The 15,260-nt window shown below is 40.5% G+C and overlaps 1 protein-coding gene across 1 annotated transcript in view; it reads right to left on the bottom strand.

Annotated features, from left to right (window-relative positions):
* Positions 1–15,260, bottom strand: part of LOC135091478 (creatinase-like) — a 61,708-nt gene that overhangs the window by 15,868 nt on the left and 30,580 nt on the right. Inside the window, exons 3-6 of the mRNA XM_063989144.1 lie at positions 14,925–15,051; positions 14,290–14,405; positions 9,096–9,320; positions 2,386–2,533 (exon numbers count right to left, since the gene is read on the bottom strand). Of these exons, the coding sequence (XP_063845214.1) occupies positions 2,386–2,533; positions 9,096–9,320; positions 14,290–14,405; positions 14,925–15,051 (616 nt within the window). The remainder of the gene's footprint in view (positions 1–2,385; positions 2,534–9,095; positions 9,321–14,289; positions 14,406–14,924; positions 15,052–15,260) is intronic.

Raw genomic sequence — 15,260 nt, 5'->3', positions numbered from 1 at the left:
GTGTTTTTCCTTCATGTATGAGGGGCTCTGGCCAAGAGCAACAAAAATATAATAAAAAAAAAGATCCACTGAGGTGCTGGTTGTCTAAAATAAAGGGATAAGTATCTTGAAATCTCTCTCCTGAAAGAGCTCAAGTCATAAGAAGGAGGAAATACAAAAGCAAGAAGGGAGTTCCAGAGTTTACCAGAGAAAGAGATGAATGATTGAGAATACAGGTTAACTCTTGCATTAGAGAGATGAACAGAATAATGGTGAGAGAAAGAAGAAAGTCTAGTACAGCAAGGCTACGGGAGGAGGGGAGGCATGCAGTTAGCATCAGAAGAGCAGTTGGCATGAAAATGACAGTAGAAGATAGCAAGAGATGCAACACTGCAGCAATGAGAGAGAGGCTGAAGACAGTCAGTTAGAGGAGAGGAGTTGATAAAATGAAAAGCTTTTGATTCTACCCTGTTTATTAATATTAAGCACCAAAGCCGATGCTCACTTGTTAGTAGAGTGTGGTTAACCCACTGGTCACAAGCAAAGAACAGACCAAGAATGTTCAATGTCATTGAAGAAAGGGGATAGTTGTCTGGATAGTTGGTAGATGGAGGAATTGAGTTTATGAGGCAATGAACAATACTAAGTCTACTCAGCCCCAATCAGAATTTTTAGAGAGCTCAGAACTCAGGCATTCTGTGGCTTCTCTGAGAGAACTACTTACTTCCTGAAGGGTTGGACATCAATGAAAAGACATGGAAAAGTGCAAGGTGGTATCATCAGTGTAGGAGTGGATAGGACTAGAAATTTGGTTTAGAAGTTCATTAATGAATAATAGGAAGAGAGTGGGTGACAGGATAGAACCCTGAGGAACACCACTGTTAATAGATTTAGAAGAAGAGCAGTGACTGTCTACCACAGTAGCAATAGAATGGTCAGAAAGGAAACTTGAGATGAAGTTACAGAGAGAAGGATAGAAACCATAGGAGGGTAGTTTGGAAATCAAAGCTTTGTGCCAGACTCTATTAAAAGATCTTGATATGCTTAAGCCAACATCAAAAGTTTCACCAAAATCCCTAAAAGAGGATAACCAAGTCTCAGTAGGGAAAGCCAGAGGATTACCAGTTGAGCAGCCTGGATGGAACCCATACTGGCAATCAGATAGAAGGTTGTGAAGTGATAACTGTTTAAGAATTTTCCTGCTGAGGATAAATTCAAAACTGAAGAGAGACAGGAAATTAAAGCAATAGGACGGTAGTTTGAAGGACTAGAATGGTCACCCTTTTTAGGAACAGGCTGAATTAAGGCAAACTTCCAGCAAGAAGGAAAGGTAGATGTTGATAGACAGAGTTGGAAGAGTTTGACTTGGCAAGGGCAAACACAGAGGTATAGTTTTAGAGAACAATGGGAGGGAGCCCCATCAGGTTCATAAGCTTTCTGAGAGTTAAGATCAGCAAGGGAATGGAAAACATTAATGCAAAGGATTTTAATAGGCAGCAAGAAGTAGTAAGAGGGGGAAGGAGAGGGAGGAACAAGCCCTGAACCATCTATGATAAAGTTTTTATCAAAGGTTTGAGTGAAGAGTTCAGCTTTAGAAATAAATGAGATGGCAGTGGTGTCTTAAGGTTGAAATAAAGGAAGGAAAGATGAAGAAACAAAGCTATTGGAGATGATTTTGGCTAGGTGCCAGAAATTACTAGGGGAGTTAGATATTGAAAATTTTTGACACTTTCATTTAGTTCATGCTGATACAGGTTGGTATGATTGAACAAAGCCTGTGTTAACTTGTGATTTTACAGGAAATGAACGGGTCAGGCTTGTTGGGGAGCGGTTTTTTTTTTTTTTAATGTTAGCTCTGCCTGTTCGCTTTCTCATGTTAACTTTTTATAACAAAACAGTAATAAAAAAAAAAAAAAAACAGCTGTGAGGAAACTATAGAGGTTGTATACAAACTGGATTAGGCTGGATTAGACTACTCTATAGGCAAGACAAACTCCTCAACACGAAAGAACAACTGGAAACATGGAAAATTAAAGAGGGGCGACTACATACTGAGGATTCTACACTAAACACAGGAGGCATTCATTGCGCATCTGGTGACTATCAGTCGTTCCCGCGAGCCTTCCTTCTCTCTCTCTCTCTCTCTCTCTCTCTCCTCCCACTTTTCTTCTTCTCTATTAATGCAGCACATAATATATATATATATATATATATATATATATATATATATATATATATATATATATATATATATATATATATATATATATATATATATATATATATATATATTTATTTATTTATTTATTAATTTTTAAGTTCACAGATCCACACGTTCCCAGTTCTACTTAGTTTTGTCATCAGTGTCGTTTGGGTTTATCTCAGATGGCTTAAAGGAACACTCACAGTCCATAAGGTCGCTGTCAGGGTAGATCTCTGCAATGCGGCGCACCATGGCCTGCGTACCAGCCAGGGCCACTTCGTACTCCGGCACTCCTTCGCCCAGCGCCTCAACGCACGCCCACCCTCCTACGTCTGCTGTGGCTGTGCTGTTCTGTGGGGAAGAAAATGGGACACTTAAAGGTCACTGGTAGGTAATGGAATATGAAAAGGGCGTTTGTGTTTCTCAGAACCAAAGATGCACAGGTAAAGTGGAGTAATTTTTATGTTGTTATGGTTTAGCACTGACGGGGAAATGATATGGAGGTAGGACGTGAGATTTACATAATTTTCAGCAATAAAAGAGGAATGTGTAGCTATCTTAGTCACCAATTTAATAATATATTATAATGACTGATTTATCTTAAAATGTTGAATTCGGGAAATGTTTGTCTGTTTTAACAATTACATGAGTAAATCTGAACGAATTATTATTATTACACAATGTAACAAAATTTCACTTTTGTCTTGTCCTTAGCCCCTAATCATAATTTTCTAGTGATTTCCATCTAAACAAAAAAAAAAAAAAAAAAAAAAAATGATTCTAAAATTTTGTCTTTGTGGTTAGAACAATGGATTTCTATTTTTCCTTATTTCATTATAGTATGGGGTTACTATTGGTTTCCTTGTCAGGTAAAGACCTTTGCAAAATCTCAATTGGTTATCTAATTGCTTATGGAATGTTGCAAATAAGTTAAAACAATGAAAGAAAGAATATTAAGTGCTCTAAAGATTTTTGATTTTAATAAGATTATTTTTGAACTGACCAGATCTAGTAAGGAGTTTCTCATATTTAGAAGAATTTGCTTACATTTCAGAAATCTCAAATCTTCCAGAATGTTTTACCAGATTCTTTTAAAAGTTTATAGAACATTTTAGAACATTCTATTCAATGTAAACATTTCCAGAATATTTTAGAACTTTCTAGAATACAATAGAAATGTGCAGAAGTTTCAAAAATTTTTAGAATCTACAAGAATTTTCTAGAATGATTCAGAATATTCTAAAGTAGTTTCAAGAATATTCTAGAATGATTGAGAACAATGTGGAACACATTCTAGACAGACTACGAATATTCTAGAGTACTGCTTGACAATGTAAAAGTAGGGGCTTGCAGACCACCAATCAGTTCTGCTTTGGCTGCCTGAGGAGACATATCACAAGAGGTGAAATGGCATCAAGAGGGTGCAATCATTCTCCAGATGCATTCTACTACATATGTGGTCACTTCATCATGACCTGAGTAAATAAGTTCTCTGTGACAGCATCTGGAAAAGTGGTGAAATTCAGCTGTTTTGGAAAAAAAAAAAAAAAAAAAAATCATTCTAAAAAGCGAGAAAAGCAAAGTTTGATAAGAATAATGGACATTTTCTATTGTTTTGCAATGAAAAGAGTTGGAAAATAACACTTGCTTGTCAAAGGTAAAAATCGTGTTACAAATAATAATAGTTATTATTATTATTATTATTATTATTATTATTATTATTATAAGCTTGGCTACAAACTCCGATTGGTAGAGCATATTAATATCAACCCTAGGGTACCAGCAGGGAAAGCAGCCCAGTGTAAAATCATTGAAAAGGAAAAGAGAAATGGAAAAAAAAGGTAAAACAATAATAAAAAAATAATAAAAAAATATTAGAAACAAAAATATGACTGAAATAAGATTTTTTTTTTTTTTTTTTTTTTATGTAGGAAGGACACTGGCCAAGGGCAACAAAAATCTAATAACAAAAAAAAAAAAAATGCCCACTGAAATGCCAGTCCCATAAAAGGGTCAAAGCAGTGGTCACAAATTGATGAATAAGTGTCTTGAAACCTCCCTCTTGAAGGAATTCAAGTCATAGGAAGGTGGAAATACAGAAGCAGACAGGAAGTTCCAGAGTTTACCACAGAAAGGGATGAATGATTGAGAATACTGGTTAACTCTTGCATTAGAGAGGTGGACAGAATAGGGGTGAGAGAAAGAAGAAAGTCTTGTCCAGCGAGGCCGCGGGAGGAGGGGAGGCATGCAGTTAGCAAGTTCAGAATAGCAATTAGCATGAAAATAGCGGTAGAAGACAGCTAGATATGCAACATTGCGGCAGTGAGAGAGAGGCTGAAGACAGTCAGTTAGAGGAGAGGAGTTGATGAGACAAAAAGCTTTTGATTCCACCCTGTCTAGAAGAGCAGTATATATGAGTGGAACCCCCCCATACATGGACGGATAAGGCCTTTGTACAGAGTTAGCAGCTGGGGGAGGGTGAGAAAAACTGGCGGAGACGTCTCAGAACGCCTAACTTCATGGAAGCTGTTTTAGCTAGAGATGAGATGTGAAGTTTCCAGTTCAGATTATAAGTAAAGGACAGACCGAGGATGTTCAGTGTAGAAGAGGGGGACAGTTGAGTGTCATTGAAGAAGAGGGGATAGTTGTCTGGAAGGTTGTGTCGAGTTGATAGATGGAGGAATTGAGTTTTTGAGGCATTGAACAATACCAAGTTTGCTCTCCCCCAATCAGAAATTTTAGAAAGATCAGAAGTCAAGCGTTCTGTGGCTTCCCTGCGTGATATGTTTACCTCCTGAAGGGTTGGACGTCTATGAAAAGACGTGGAAAAGTGCAGGATGGTATCATCAGCGTAGGAGTGGATAGGACAAGAAGTTTGGTTTAGAAGATCATTAATGAATAATAAGAAGAGAGTGGGTGACAGGATAGAACCCTGAGGAACACTACTGTTAATAGATTTAGGAGAAGAACAGTGACCGTCTACCACAGCAGCAATAGAACGGTCAGAAAGGAAACTTGAGATGAAGTTACAGAGAGAAGGATAGAAACCGTAGGAGGGTAGTTTGGAAATCAAAGCTTTGTGCTAGACTCTATGAAAAGCTTTTGATATGTCCAAGGCAACAGCAAAAGTTTCACCAAAATCTCTAAAAGAGGATGACCAAGACTCAGTAAGGAAAGCCAGAAGATCACCAGTGGAGCGGCCTTGACGGAACCCATACTGGCGATCAGATAGAAGGTTGTGAAGTGATAGATGTTTAAGAATCTTCCTGTTGAGGATAGATTCAAAAACTTTAGATAGGCAGGAAATTAAAGCAATGGGACGGTAGTTTGAGGGAATAGAACGGTCACCCTTTTTAGGAACAGGTTGAATGTAGGCAAACTTCCAGCAAGAAGGAAATGTAGATGTTGACAGACAGAGCTGAAAGAGTTTGACTAGGCAAGGTGCAAGCACGGAGGCACAGTTTCTGAGAACAATAGGAGGGACCCCATCAGGTCCATAAGGCTTCCGAGGGTTTAGGCCAGCGAGGGTATGGAAAACATCATTGCGAAGAATTTTAATATGTGGCATGAAGTAGTTAGAGGGTGGAGGAGAGGGAGGAACAAGCCCAGAATCGTCCAAGGTAGAGTTTTTAGCAAAGGTTTGAGCGAAGAGTTCAGCTTTAGAAATAGATGTGATAGCAGTGGTGCCATCTGGTTGAAATAGAGGAGGGAAAGAAGAAGAAGCAAAGTTATTGGAGATATTTTTGGCTAGATGCCAGAAATCTCGAGGGGAGTTAGATTTTGAAAGGTTTTGATATTTTCTGTTAATAAAGGAGTTTTTGGCTAGTTGAAGAACAGACTTGGCATGGTTCTGGGCAGAAATATAAAGTGCATGAGATTCTGGTGATGGAAGGCTTAAGTACCTTTTGTGGGCCACCTCTCTATCATGTATAGCACGAGAACAAGCTGTGTTAAACCAAGGTTTAGAAGGTTTAGGACGAGAAAAAGAGTTAGGAATGTACGCCTCCATGCCAGACACTATCACCTCTATTATGCGCTCAGCACACAAAGACGGGTCTCTGACACGGAAGCAGTAGTCATTCCAAGGAAAATCAGCAAAATACCTCCTCAGGTCCCCCCAACTAGCAGAGCCAAAACGCCAAAGGCACCTTCGCTTAGGGGGATCCTGAGGAGGGATTGGAGCGATAGGACAAAATACAGATATGAGATTGTGATCGGAGGAGCCCAACGGAGAAGAAAGGGTGACAGCATAAGCAGAAGGATTAGAGGTCAGGAAAAGGTCAAGAATGTTGGGCGTATCTCCAAGACGGTCAGGAATACGAGTAGGGTGTTGCACCAATTGCTCTAGGTCATGGAGGATAGCAAAGTTGTAGGCTAGTTCACCAGGATGGTCAGTGAAGGGATAGGAAAGCCAAAGCTGGTGGTGAACATTGAAGTCTCCAAGAATGGAGATCTCTGTAAAAGGGAAGAGGGTCAGAATGTGCTCCACTTTGGAAGTTAAGAAGTCAAAGAATTTTATAATCAGAGGAGTTAGGTGAGAGGTATACAGCACAGATAAATTTAGTATGAGAGTGACTCTGTAGTCGTAGCCAGATGGTGGAAAACTCGGAAGATTCAAGAGCGCGGGCACAAGAGCAGGTTAAGTCATTACGCACATAAACGCAGCATCCAGCTTTGGATCGAAAATGAGGATAGAGAAAGTAGGAGGGAACAGAAAAGGGGCTACTGTCAGTTGCCTCAGACACTTGAGTTTCATTGAGGAAACGAAGATGAGGTTTAGAAAAGGAGAGGTGGTGTTCTACAGATTGAAAATTAGATCTTAGACCGCGAATGTTGCAGAAGTTAATGAAGAAAAAGTTGAGGGGGGTGTCAAGACACTTAGGGTCGTCGACAGAAAGGCAGTCCGACCTGGGGACATTTATGGTCCCCTCCCCAGTTGGGGACTCTGAGGCTGGTGTAGGAGTCGCCATGATGATTTTAAAATTTTTGAGTGAAGGGTGTGTGTGTTATTAGGTGCTTGTAGTTTTGTGTGGAGGAAGAGAGTTGTCTTTAGAGGGCAGGCTGTAACTGCCCCCTTGTGTTGTGAGACACAAAGGGAAACGTTCAGTGAGGTCACAGCTGGGTTTAATGATAAGTTCACAGCACCCCCTGCACAGTGCTTTAGACCTCACTGGGAGTAATTATCGTTTCGGCAGGTGTCTACTGCTTCCTCCTGACTAGCAAGGTACTAATTATGACTATGCAATAAAAATGAATGAACACCAACTTTGAACTTCTGAAGCCCTTAAAATTCAACAACCTTGCTTGGCAGTTTATTCCATAACTTTGTGGTAGCTGGAATAAAACTTCATGATTACTGACAAGTATTGAATCTTATAAATGAAAAAGAAAGGCTGTTCAAGTTATTAATATTTCTAGTAGCTCGAACTGGGCAGAACAGGTCTGGAAGCTTAGATGAAGGGGATGCCCAGGGTTTCGTATAAATAAAAAAAAAAACATACACAAAGAGCTCACAGAGCGCTGGTGCCACACATCATCATTAAAATCAGGGATTAGAAATTTACAAGCCCTCAGATATCTATCCGTAAGCTTAAAATGAAATTCTGCTGCCAAAGCCAGGTAGAGCACAATATTTTAAGCAAGGTAGAATAAAATAATTAAAACAGTTCCTCAAGATAGACTGGTCCCCAAAAACTTTAACGGACTTCCTCAGCAAACCAATTTTTTGAGCAATAGGAGAAGAAACAGAACGGATATGATGTTCAAAAGCATACTTCTTATCAGAAATAATCCCAAGAATCTTAGAGTTGCAAGTATTTAAGGGTCCACCGTCAATAAATAGTTGAGGATGAGGGGGGCTTATCAGAAATTATCCCAAGAATCTTAGAGTCACAAGTATTGAAGGGTCCACTGTCAATAAATAGTTGAGGATGGAGGGGGTGGTCCAGAGTACGAGATCTATTGACGATCACACTCTGTGTCTTGTTAGGATTCAATTTAATGCCTCACAAATTACACCAGGCTCTAATCTTTGTTAAATCCCTATTAAAATATCTCACAGGAATAAGTGAATGAATAACTGCAATAAGAGTAGCATCATCAGCATATGCAACAAGCCGGTTCTTAAGACCAAACCACGTATCATGCGTGTATAAAATGAAAAGCCAATGGCGCCTGCGGAACACCTGAAATCACATTCTTATTCTCACTACATTGTCCATCAGTAACAACCTTTTGTACACGGTTAGACAGAAATTCAATTAAAATATTGAGAAAGGGGCCACCAATATCAAATTGCTTAAGTTTAAAGATATGAGTCTCATGGCTGACGCAATCAAAAGCTGCGCTAAAGGAAAATCCAGCAATACGAGCTTCACTGCCAGAGTCCAACGCTTTCTGAACAACATTGGAAACAGTCAAAAGTGCATCACAAGCACCAGGGCAGTTACGAAAACCAAACTGATGATCAGGAAGAAGTTTGCATCTTTCTGCAAAGGCATTAAGCCGCTTTGCCAACAAACGTTCAAGAACCTTGGATAGAATGGGAGTTATGAAAATTGGCCTAAATTCAGACAGGTAAGAACTAGGGCATCCTGATGTGGGAACAGGAACAATGTTACCAGTCCTCCAGCATGAACTAAAAAGAACCGGCTTTAACCAATTTATGGAAGATGGTAGATATCTTTGGAGTTAGGTAAATGGCAGTTTTAATAATAAATAAAAAAAAAAAAAATAAAAATACCATCAGGACCAGTACCTGTATAAGCGCCAAGATCAAAGAATAGAATTTCTAAACTATCGAGAACGAAAAGCTAACGAAGTCAGTTTGGCTTCAGGAAAACAAGACTGAGGCATAGTAACGTCATTTGACGCTGCTCTGGGCCAGCAATTAGGAAAAGATGAATAAAGCAACCTTAATAACTGCAATTTCTTCTTTGCTCTTGATCATTCTCATTCTCATGGCGGCCTGAGCCACATCAGTGAGAGTGGTCCCCTGGAGGTGGTGCAGCAGCTTGGCCCGCCCCTCCACGCTCAGGTGGTCCTCCTCCACTCCCACCTTGCCCTTGGTTGTCCCGAGCTCCTCTGCCACAGCCCTGAAGTAGTTATCTCTTTTCCAGTCTGTGAAGATTATGTTGTCCTGGAAAAGGAAAAATAAAAGTTGAAAAGTTGGTGTGAGGAAAAGAAATTGGAAAGTGAAAAATGGAAAAGTTCAAGTAATTTTACGTTTAATGTAGTACGTTGTTCCGGAAAAGTAAAGCTAAAAGTGTTTAAGTCGTCTTTATCAAAACTTAAGGGACTACCTACCAATAAGTATAATTTTATTTACTTTTTAAAGTGTAGTAGTCATAATTGTTGTCATCATTGGATACGGAGAAAATGTTGCTAGTTAATTTAATGGCTTTGATTTATCCATGAAGTGCACCAGTTGTCAAGCGAGAAAGATTAAGGACAACTAACAGAGGCTCGTAGTACGTTCCACGCTGGCCTTGCCAACAATAACACGCTATAATGGCGGGGCATGAAGAACTGTACAGGTGTGTTTATCGTATTTTTGTGTCGTGAGAAGCATAAGTTGGTAAGAATGTGTTGCTTAGTGACTGAAGGAACAGCAGGACGACGGTGGCCTCGTACGTGTTATGTTATGTTCCATCACCAGAATCTCGTGCACTTTATATTTCTGCCCGGAACTATGCCAAGTTTGATCTCCAACTAGGCAAAAACTCCTTCATTAACAGAAAGTGTCAAAATCTTTCAAGATCTAACTCCCCTCGTGACTTCTTGCATCTAATCAAAAATATTTCCAATAACTTTGCTTTTTCTTCTTTCCCTCCTTTATTTCAACCAGATGGCACCACTGCTATCACATCTATTTCTAAGGCTGAACTCTTCGCTCAAACCTTTGCTAAAAACTCTACTTAGGACGATTCAGGGCTTGTTCCTCCTTCTCCTCCACCCTCTGACTACTTCATGCTACCTATTAAAATTCTTCGCAGTGATGTTTTCCATGCCCTCGCTGGCCTAAACCCTCGGAAGGCTTATGGACCTGATGTGTTCCCTTCTATTGTTCTCCAAAACTGTGCCTCTGTGCTTGCACCTTGCCTAGTCAAACTGTTTTAGCTGTCTGTCAACATCTACCTTTCCTTCTTGCTGGAAGTTTGCCTACATTCAGCCTGTTCCTGAAAAGGGTGACCGTTCTAATCTCTCAAACTACCATCCTATTGCTTTAATTTCCTGCCTATCTAAAGTTTTTGAATCTATCTTCAACAGGAAGATTCTTAAACATCTATCACTTCATAACCTTCTATCTGATCACCAGTATGGGTTCCGTCAAGGCCGCTCTACTGGTGATCTTCTGGCTTTCCTTACTGAGTCTTGGTCATCCTCTTTTAGAGATTTTGGTGAAACTTTTGCTGTTGCCTTGGACATATCAAAAGCTTTTGATAGAGTCTGGCACAAAGCTTTGATTTCCAAACTACCCTCCTACCGCTTCCAACCTTCTCTCTGTAACTTCATCTCAAGTTTACTTTCTGACCGTTCTATTTTTGCTGTGATAGATGGTCACTGTTCTTCTCCTAAATCTGTTAACAGTGGTGTTCTTCAGGGTTCTGTCCTGTCACCCACTCTCTTCTTATTATTCATCAATGACCTTCTAAACCAAACTTCTTGTCCTGTACACTCCTACGTTGATGATACCACCCTGCACTTTTCCGTCTTTTCATAGACGTCCAACACTTCAGGAAGCAAACATTTCATGCAGGGAAGCCACAGAACGCCTGAATTCTTATCTTTCTAAAATTTCTGATTGGGGCAGAGCAAACTTAGTATTGTTCAATGCCTCAAAAACTAAATTCCTCCATCTATCAGCTCGACACAACTTTCCAGACAACTATCCTCTCTTCTTCAGTGAAACTCAACTGTCCCCCTCTTCTACACTGAACATTCTCTATGAAGTTAGGCGTTCTGAGACATCTCCGCCAGTTTTTCTCACCACCCCAGCTGCTAACTCTGTAAGAGGGCCTTATCCTTCCATGTATGGAGTATGCTTCACATGTCTTGGGGGGCGGGCTTCCACTAATACCACTCTTCTGGACAGGGTGGAATCAAAAGCTTTTCATCTCATCAACTCCTCTCCTCTAACTGACTGTCTTCAGCCTCTCTCTCATCGCCGCAATGTTGCTGTTTTAGCTAGAGATGAGATGTGAAGTTTCCAGTTCAGATTATAAGTAAAGGACAGACCGAGGATGTTCAGTGTAGAAGAGGAGGACAGTTGAGTGTCATTGAAGAAGAGGGGATAGTTGTCTGGAAGGTTGTGTCGAGTTGATAGATGGAGGAATTGAGTTTTTGAGGCATTAAACAATATCAAGTTTGCTCTGCCCCAATCAGAAATTTTAGAAAGATCAGAAGTCAGGCGTTCTGTGGCTTCCCTGCCTGAAATGTTTACTTCCTCAACGGTTGGACATCTATGAAAAGAAGTGGAAAAGTGCAGGGTGGTATCATCTGCATAGGAGTGGATAGGACAAGAAGTTTGGTTTAGAAGGTCATTGATGAATAATAAGAAGAGAGTGGGTGACAGGACAGAACCCTAAGGAACACCACTGTTAATAGATTTAGAAGAACAGTGACCGTATGCCACAACAGCAATAGAACGGTCAGAAAGGAAACTTTAGATGAAGTTACAGAGAGAAGGATAGAAGCCATAGGAGGGTAGTTTGGAAATCAAAGCTTTGTGCCAGACTCTATCAAAAGCTTTTGATATGTCCAAGGCAACAGCAAAAGTTTCACCAAAATCTCTAAAAGAGGATGACCAAGACTAAGTAAGGAAAGCCAGAAGATCTGTCTGGTCCATAAGCCTTCCGAGGGTTTAGGCCATTGAGGGCATGGAAAACATCATTGCGAAGAATTTTAATAGGTAGCATGAAGTAGTCAGATGGTGGAGGAGAGGAAGGAACAAGCCCAGAATCGTCCAAGGTAAAAAAATCTCTATAAGAGGATGACCAAGACTAAGTAAGGAAAGCCAGAAGGTCATCAGTAGAGTGGGCTTGATGGAACCCATATTGGCGATCAGATAGAAGATTGTGAAATGATAGATGTTTAAGAATCTCCCTGTTGAGGATAGATTCAAAAACTTTAGATTGGCAGGAAATTAAAGCAATAGGACGGTAGTTTGAGGGATTAAAATGGTCACCCTTTTTAGGAACAGGCTGATTGTGGGTAAACTTCCAGCAAGGATGAAACGTAGATGTTGACAGACAGAGCTGAAAGAGTTCGACTAGGCAAGGTGCTAGCATGGAGGCACAGTTTCGGAGAACAACAGGAGGGACCCCTTCTGGTCCATAAGCTTTCCGAGGGTTTAGGCCAGCGAGGGCATGGAAAACATCATTGCGAAGAATTTTAATAGGTAGCATGAAGTAGTCAGATGGTGGAGGAGAGGAAGGAACATGCCCAGAATCGTCCAAGATAGAGTTTTTAGCAAAGATTTGAGCGAAGTGTTCAGCTTTGGAAATAGATGTGATGGCAGTGGTGTCATCTGGTTGAAATAAAGGATGGAAAGAAGAAGAAGCAAAGTTATTGGAGATATTTTTGGCTAGATGCTAGAAGTCACGAGGGGAGTTAGATCTTGAAAGATTTTGACACTTTCTGTTAATGAAGGAGTTTTTGGCTAGTTGGAGAACAGACTTGACATGATTCTGTGTAGAAATATAAGGTGCATGAGATTCTGGTGATGGAAGGCTTAAGTACCTTTTGTGGGCCACCTCTCTATCATGTATAGCACGAGAACAATCTGTGTTAAATCAAGGTTTGGAAGGTTTAGGTCGAGAGAGAGTGAGGAATGTACGTCTCAGTGCCAGACATTATCACCTCTTTTATGCGCTCAGCACACAAAGACGGGTTTGACATGGAAGCAGTAGTCATTCCAAGGAAAACCAGCAAAATACCTCCTCAGGTGCCCCCATCTAGCAGAGGCAAAATGCCAGAGGCACCTTCGCTTAGGAGGATCTTGAGGAGGGATTTGAGCGATAGGACAAGATACAGATATGAGATTGTGGTCGGTGGAGCCAAACTTAGAAGAGATGGTGACAGCATAAGCAGAAGGATTAGAGGTCAGGAAAAGGTCAAGAATGTTGGGCGTATCTCCAAGACGGTCAGGAATATGAGTAGGGTGCTGCACCAATTGCTCTAGGTCATGGAGGATAGCAAAGTTGAAGGATAGTTCACCTGGATGGTCAGTGAAGGGAGAGGAAAGCCAAAGCTGGTGGTGAACATTGAAGTCTCCAAGAATGGAGATCTCTGCAAAAGGGAAGGGAGTCAGAATGTGCTCCACTTTGGAAGTTAAGTAGTCAAAGAATTTCTTATAGTCAGAGGAGTTAGGTGAGAGATATACAGCACAGATAAATTTAGTTTGAGAGTGATTCTGTAGTCGTAGCCAGATGGTGGAAAACTCGGAAGATTCAAGAGCGTGGGCAAGAAAGCAGGTTAAATTGTTGTGCACATAAACGCAACATCCAGCTTTGGATCGAAAATGAGAATAGAGAAAGTAGGAAGGAACAGAAAAGGGGCTATTGTCAGTTGCTTCAGTCACCTGAATTTCAGTGAGGAAAAAAAGATGAGGTTTAGAAGAGGAGAGGTGGTGTTCTACAGATTGAAAATTAGATCTTAGACCACGAATGTAGTCAGATCACTAAAATAAGAAAGGGTTTGTGTTCATAACTGACCTGAACCGAGTCTTCATTACAGACACGTGATGATAAGGGTATTATTTTTCATCATAATGCTTGAGAAAACCGAATGTTAAATTTTTCCTTTAGCTAATGAATATTGATAAAATTAGTCAATAAATTTTTGTCACAGATCCCAAATTATGAAGATATTGTTTCCTATCCACACGCAATTTTCTTAGCTTCTACTTCATCCAACCAACTTCGTGTTGGTGCCTTAGATTGTGAGTACGTGTGCATCACTTTGTGAGAATATCAGACTCACTGATAGGAATAATTATGTTGTCACCATATCATATAAATATTAAGGAATTGCTTGCATTACTACATTCTGAAACTATACCTTAGTGATTTTACATCACACATGGATATGCTACAAGTCTTATGTACCTGTGGAGAGCGTCGCCAGGGCTGCCCGCCGTCAATCAGTGGTGATATGGTTACGTGCTTTTCAGGTGTTACCAGCAGACCGAAAGGTCGTCCGAAGGCGCAGTAGGTGAACCCTCCTGTAAGTGGCACAAGGACAGCCGTAAACTACTTGTTAAAGGTTGTGAGATCAGGCGGTCTTAAAACGTAAATACTGATTATATTGGTAAATCGCATCCTTAGCAGCTTGGAATTCTTGGGACCTGTGAGTCAGGGGAGGTTAGTCGTGACATTAGGTTTAATTTGGAAGTCTCTAAATAGTTTGCAGTTAGAAGACTGTTAGGCAATTGTTACGAAACGCTTTGGAGACTTATTACATGGCAGTTCGGGGACTGTAAGTCGGCAAGGGAAGTGTTTGGACTTTTTTCACGAGAAGTTTCCTTCCATCTTGTAAGAAGAGACAAAAAATGCCAATAAACAGTTGTCAGACTAATGGAGAGCGCATCAGTATCTACCAAAGAAAAATAATTTCATCAAGAAATTAAGAAAATGGGGCTTACCAAAAATAAATAAAATAATAGTGTCAGGTATATATATGGCATCCGTGCATTGAAGTCTCCACTCGGCTTAACTCGTAGCCTACGTTGTGGTTCACGCACCTGTGTAATAGTTGACGTTGTGGATGGAGGTGAAAAGGCAGGCGGCCAGACCCTCTTGCTCCATGTGATGACGCAGGCGATTCACTCGTCCCTCCACCTCCTCGGGGCTGAACAGTCCTGGACTTTGCTGTTGGGAAAGTAAGGGCTTGACGAACTTAACAAACGAGATAAAGTATTAAGGGGTGTTAAGTTTTCATTGCTGCAAGGTAACGATTGTCCCTCATTTTCATGGTTTTAGGGATTCAGTTCTTAGCCACTTATTACGGTGGCTAACTGAGAGATTGTCTTGGACAACAAACCAACATATTCTTAAAGGTACAATGATGAAGGTGGAGT

The sequence above is a fragment of the Scylla paramamosain genome, chromosome 37 (genome assembly GCF_035594125.1).
Source record: "Scylla paramamosain isolate STU-SP2022 chromosome 37, ASM3559412v1, whole genome shotgun sequence".
Classification (NCBI taxonomy): Eukaryota; Metazoa; Arthropoda; class Malacostraca; order Decapoda; family Portunidae; genus Scylla; species Scylla paramamosain.
This window is presented reverse-complemented; position numbering and strand designations above follow the sequence as displayed.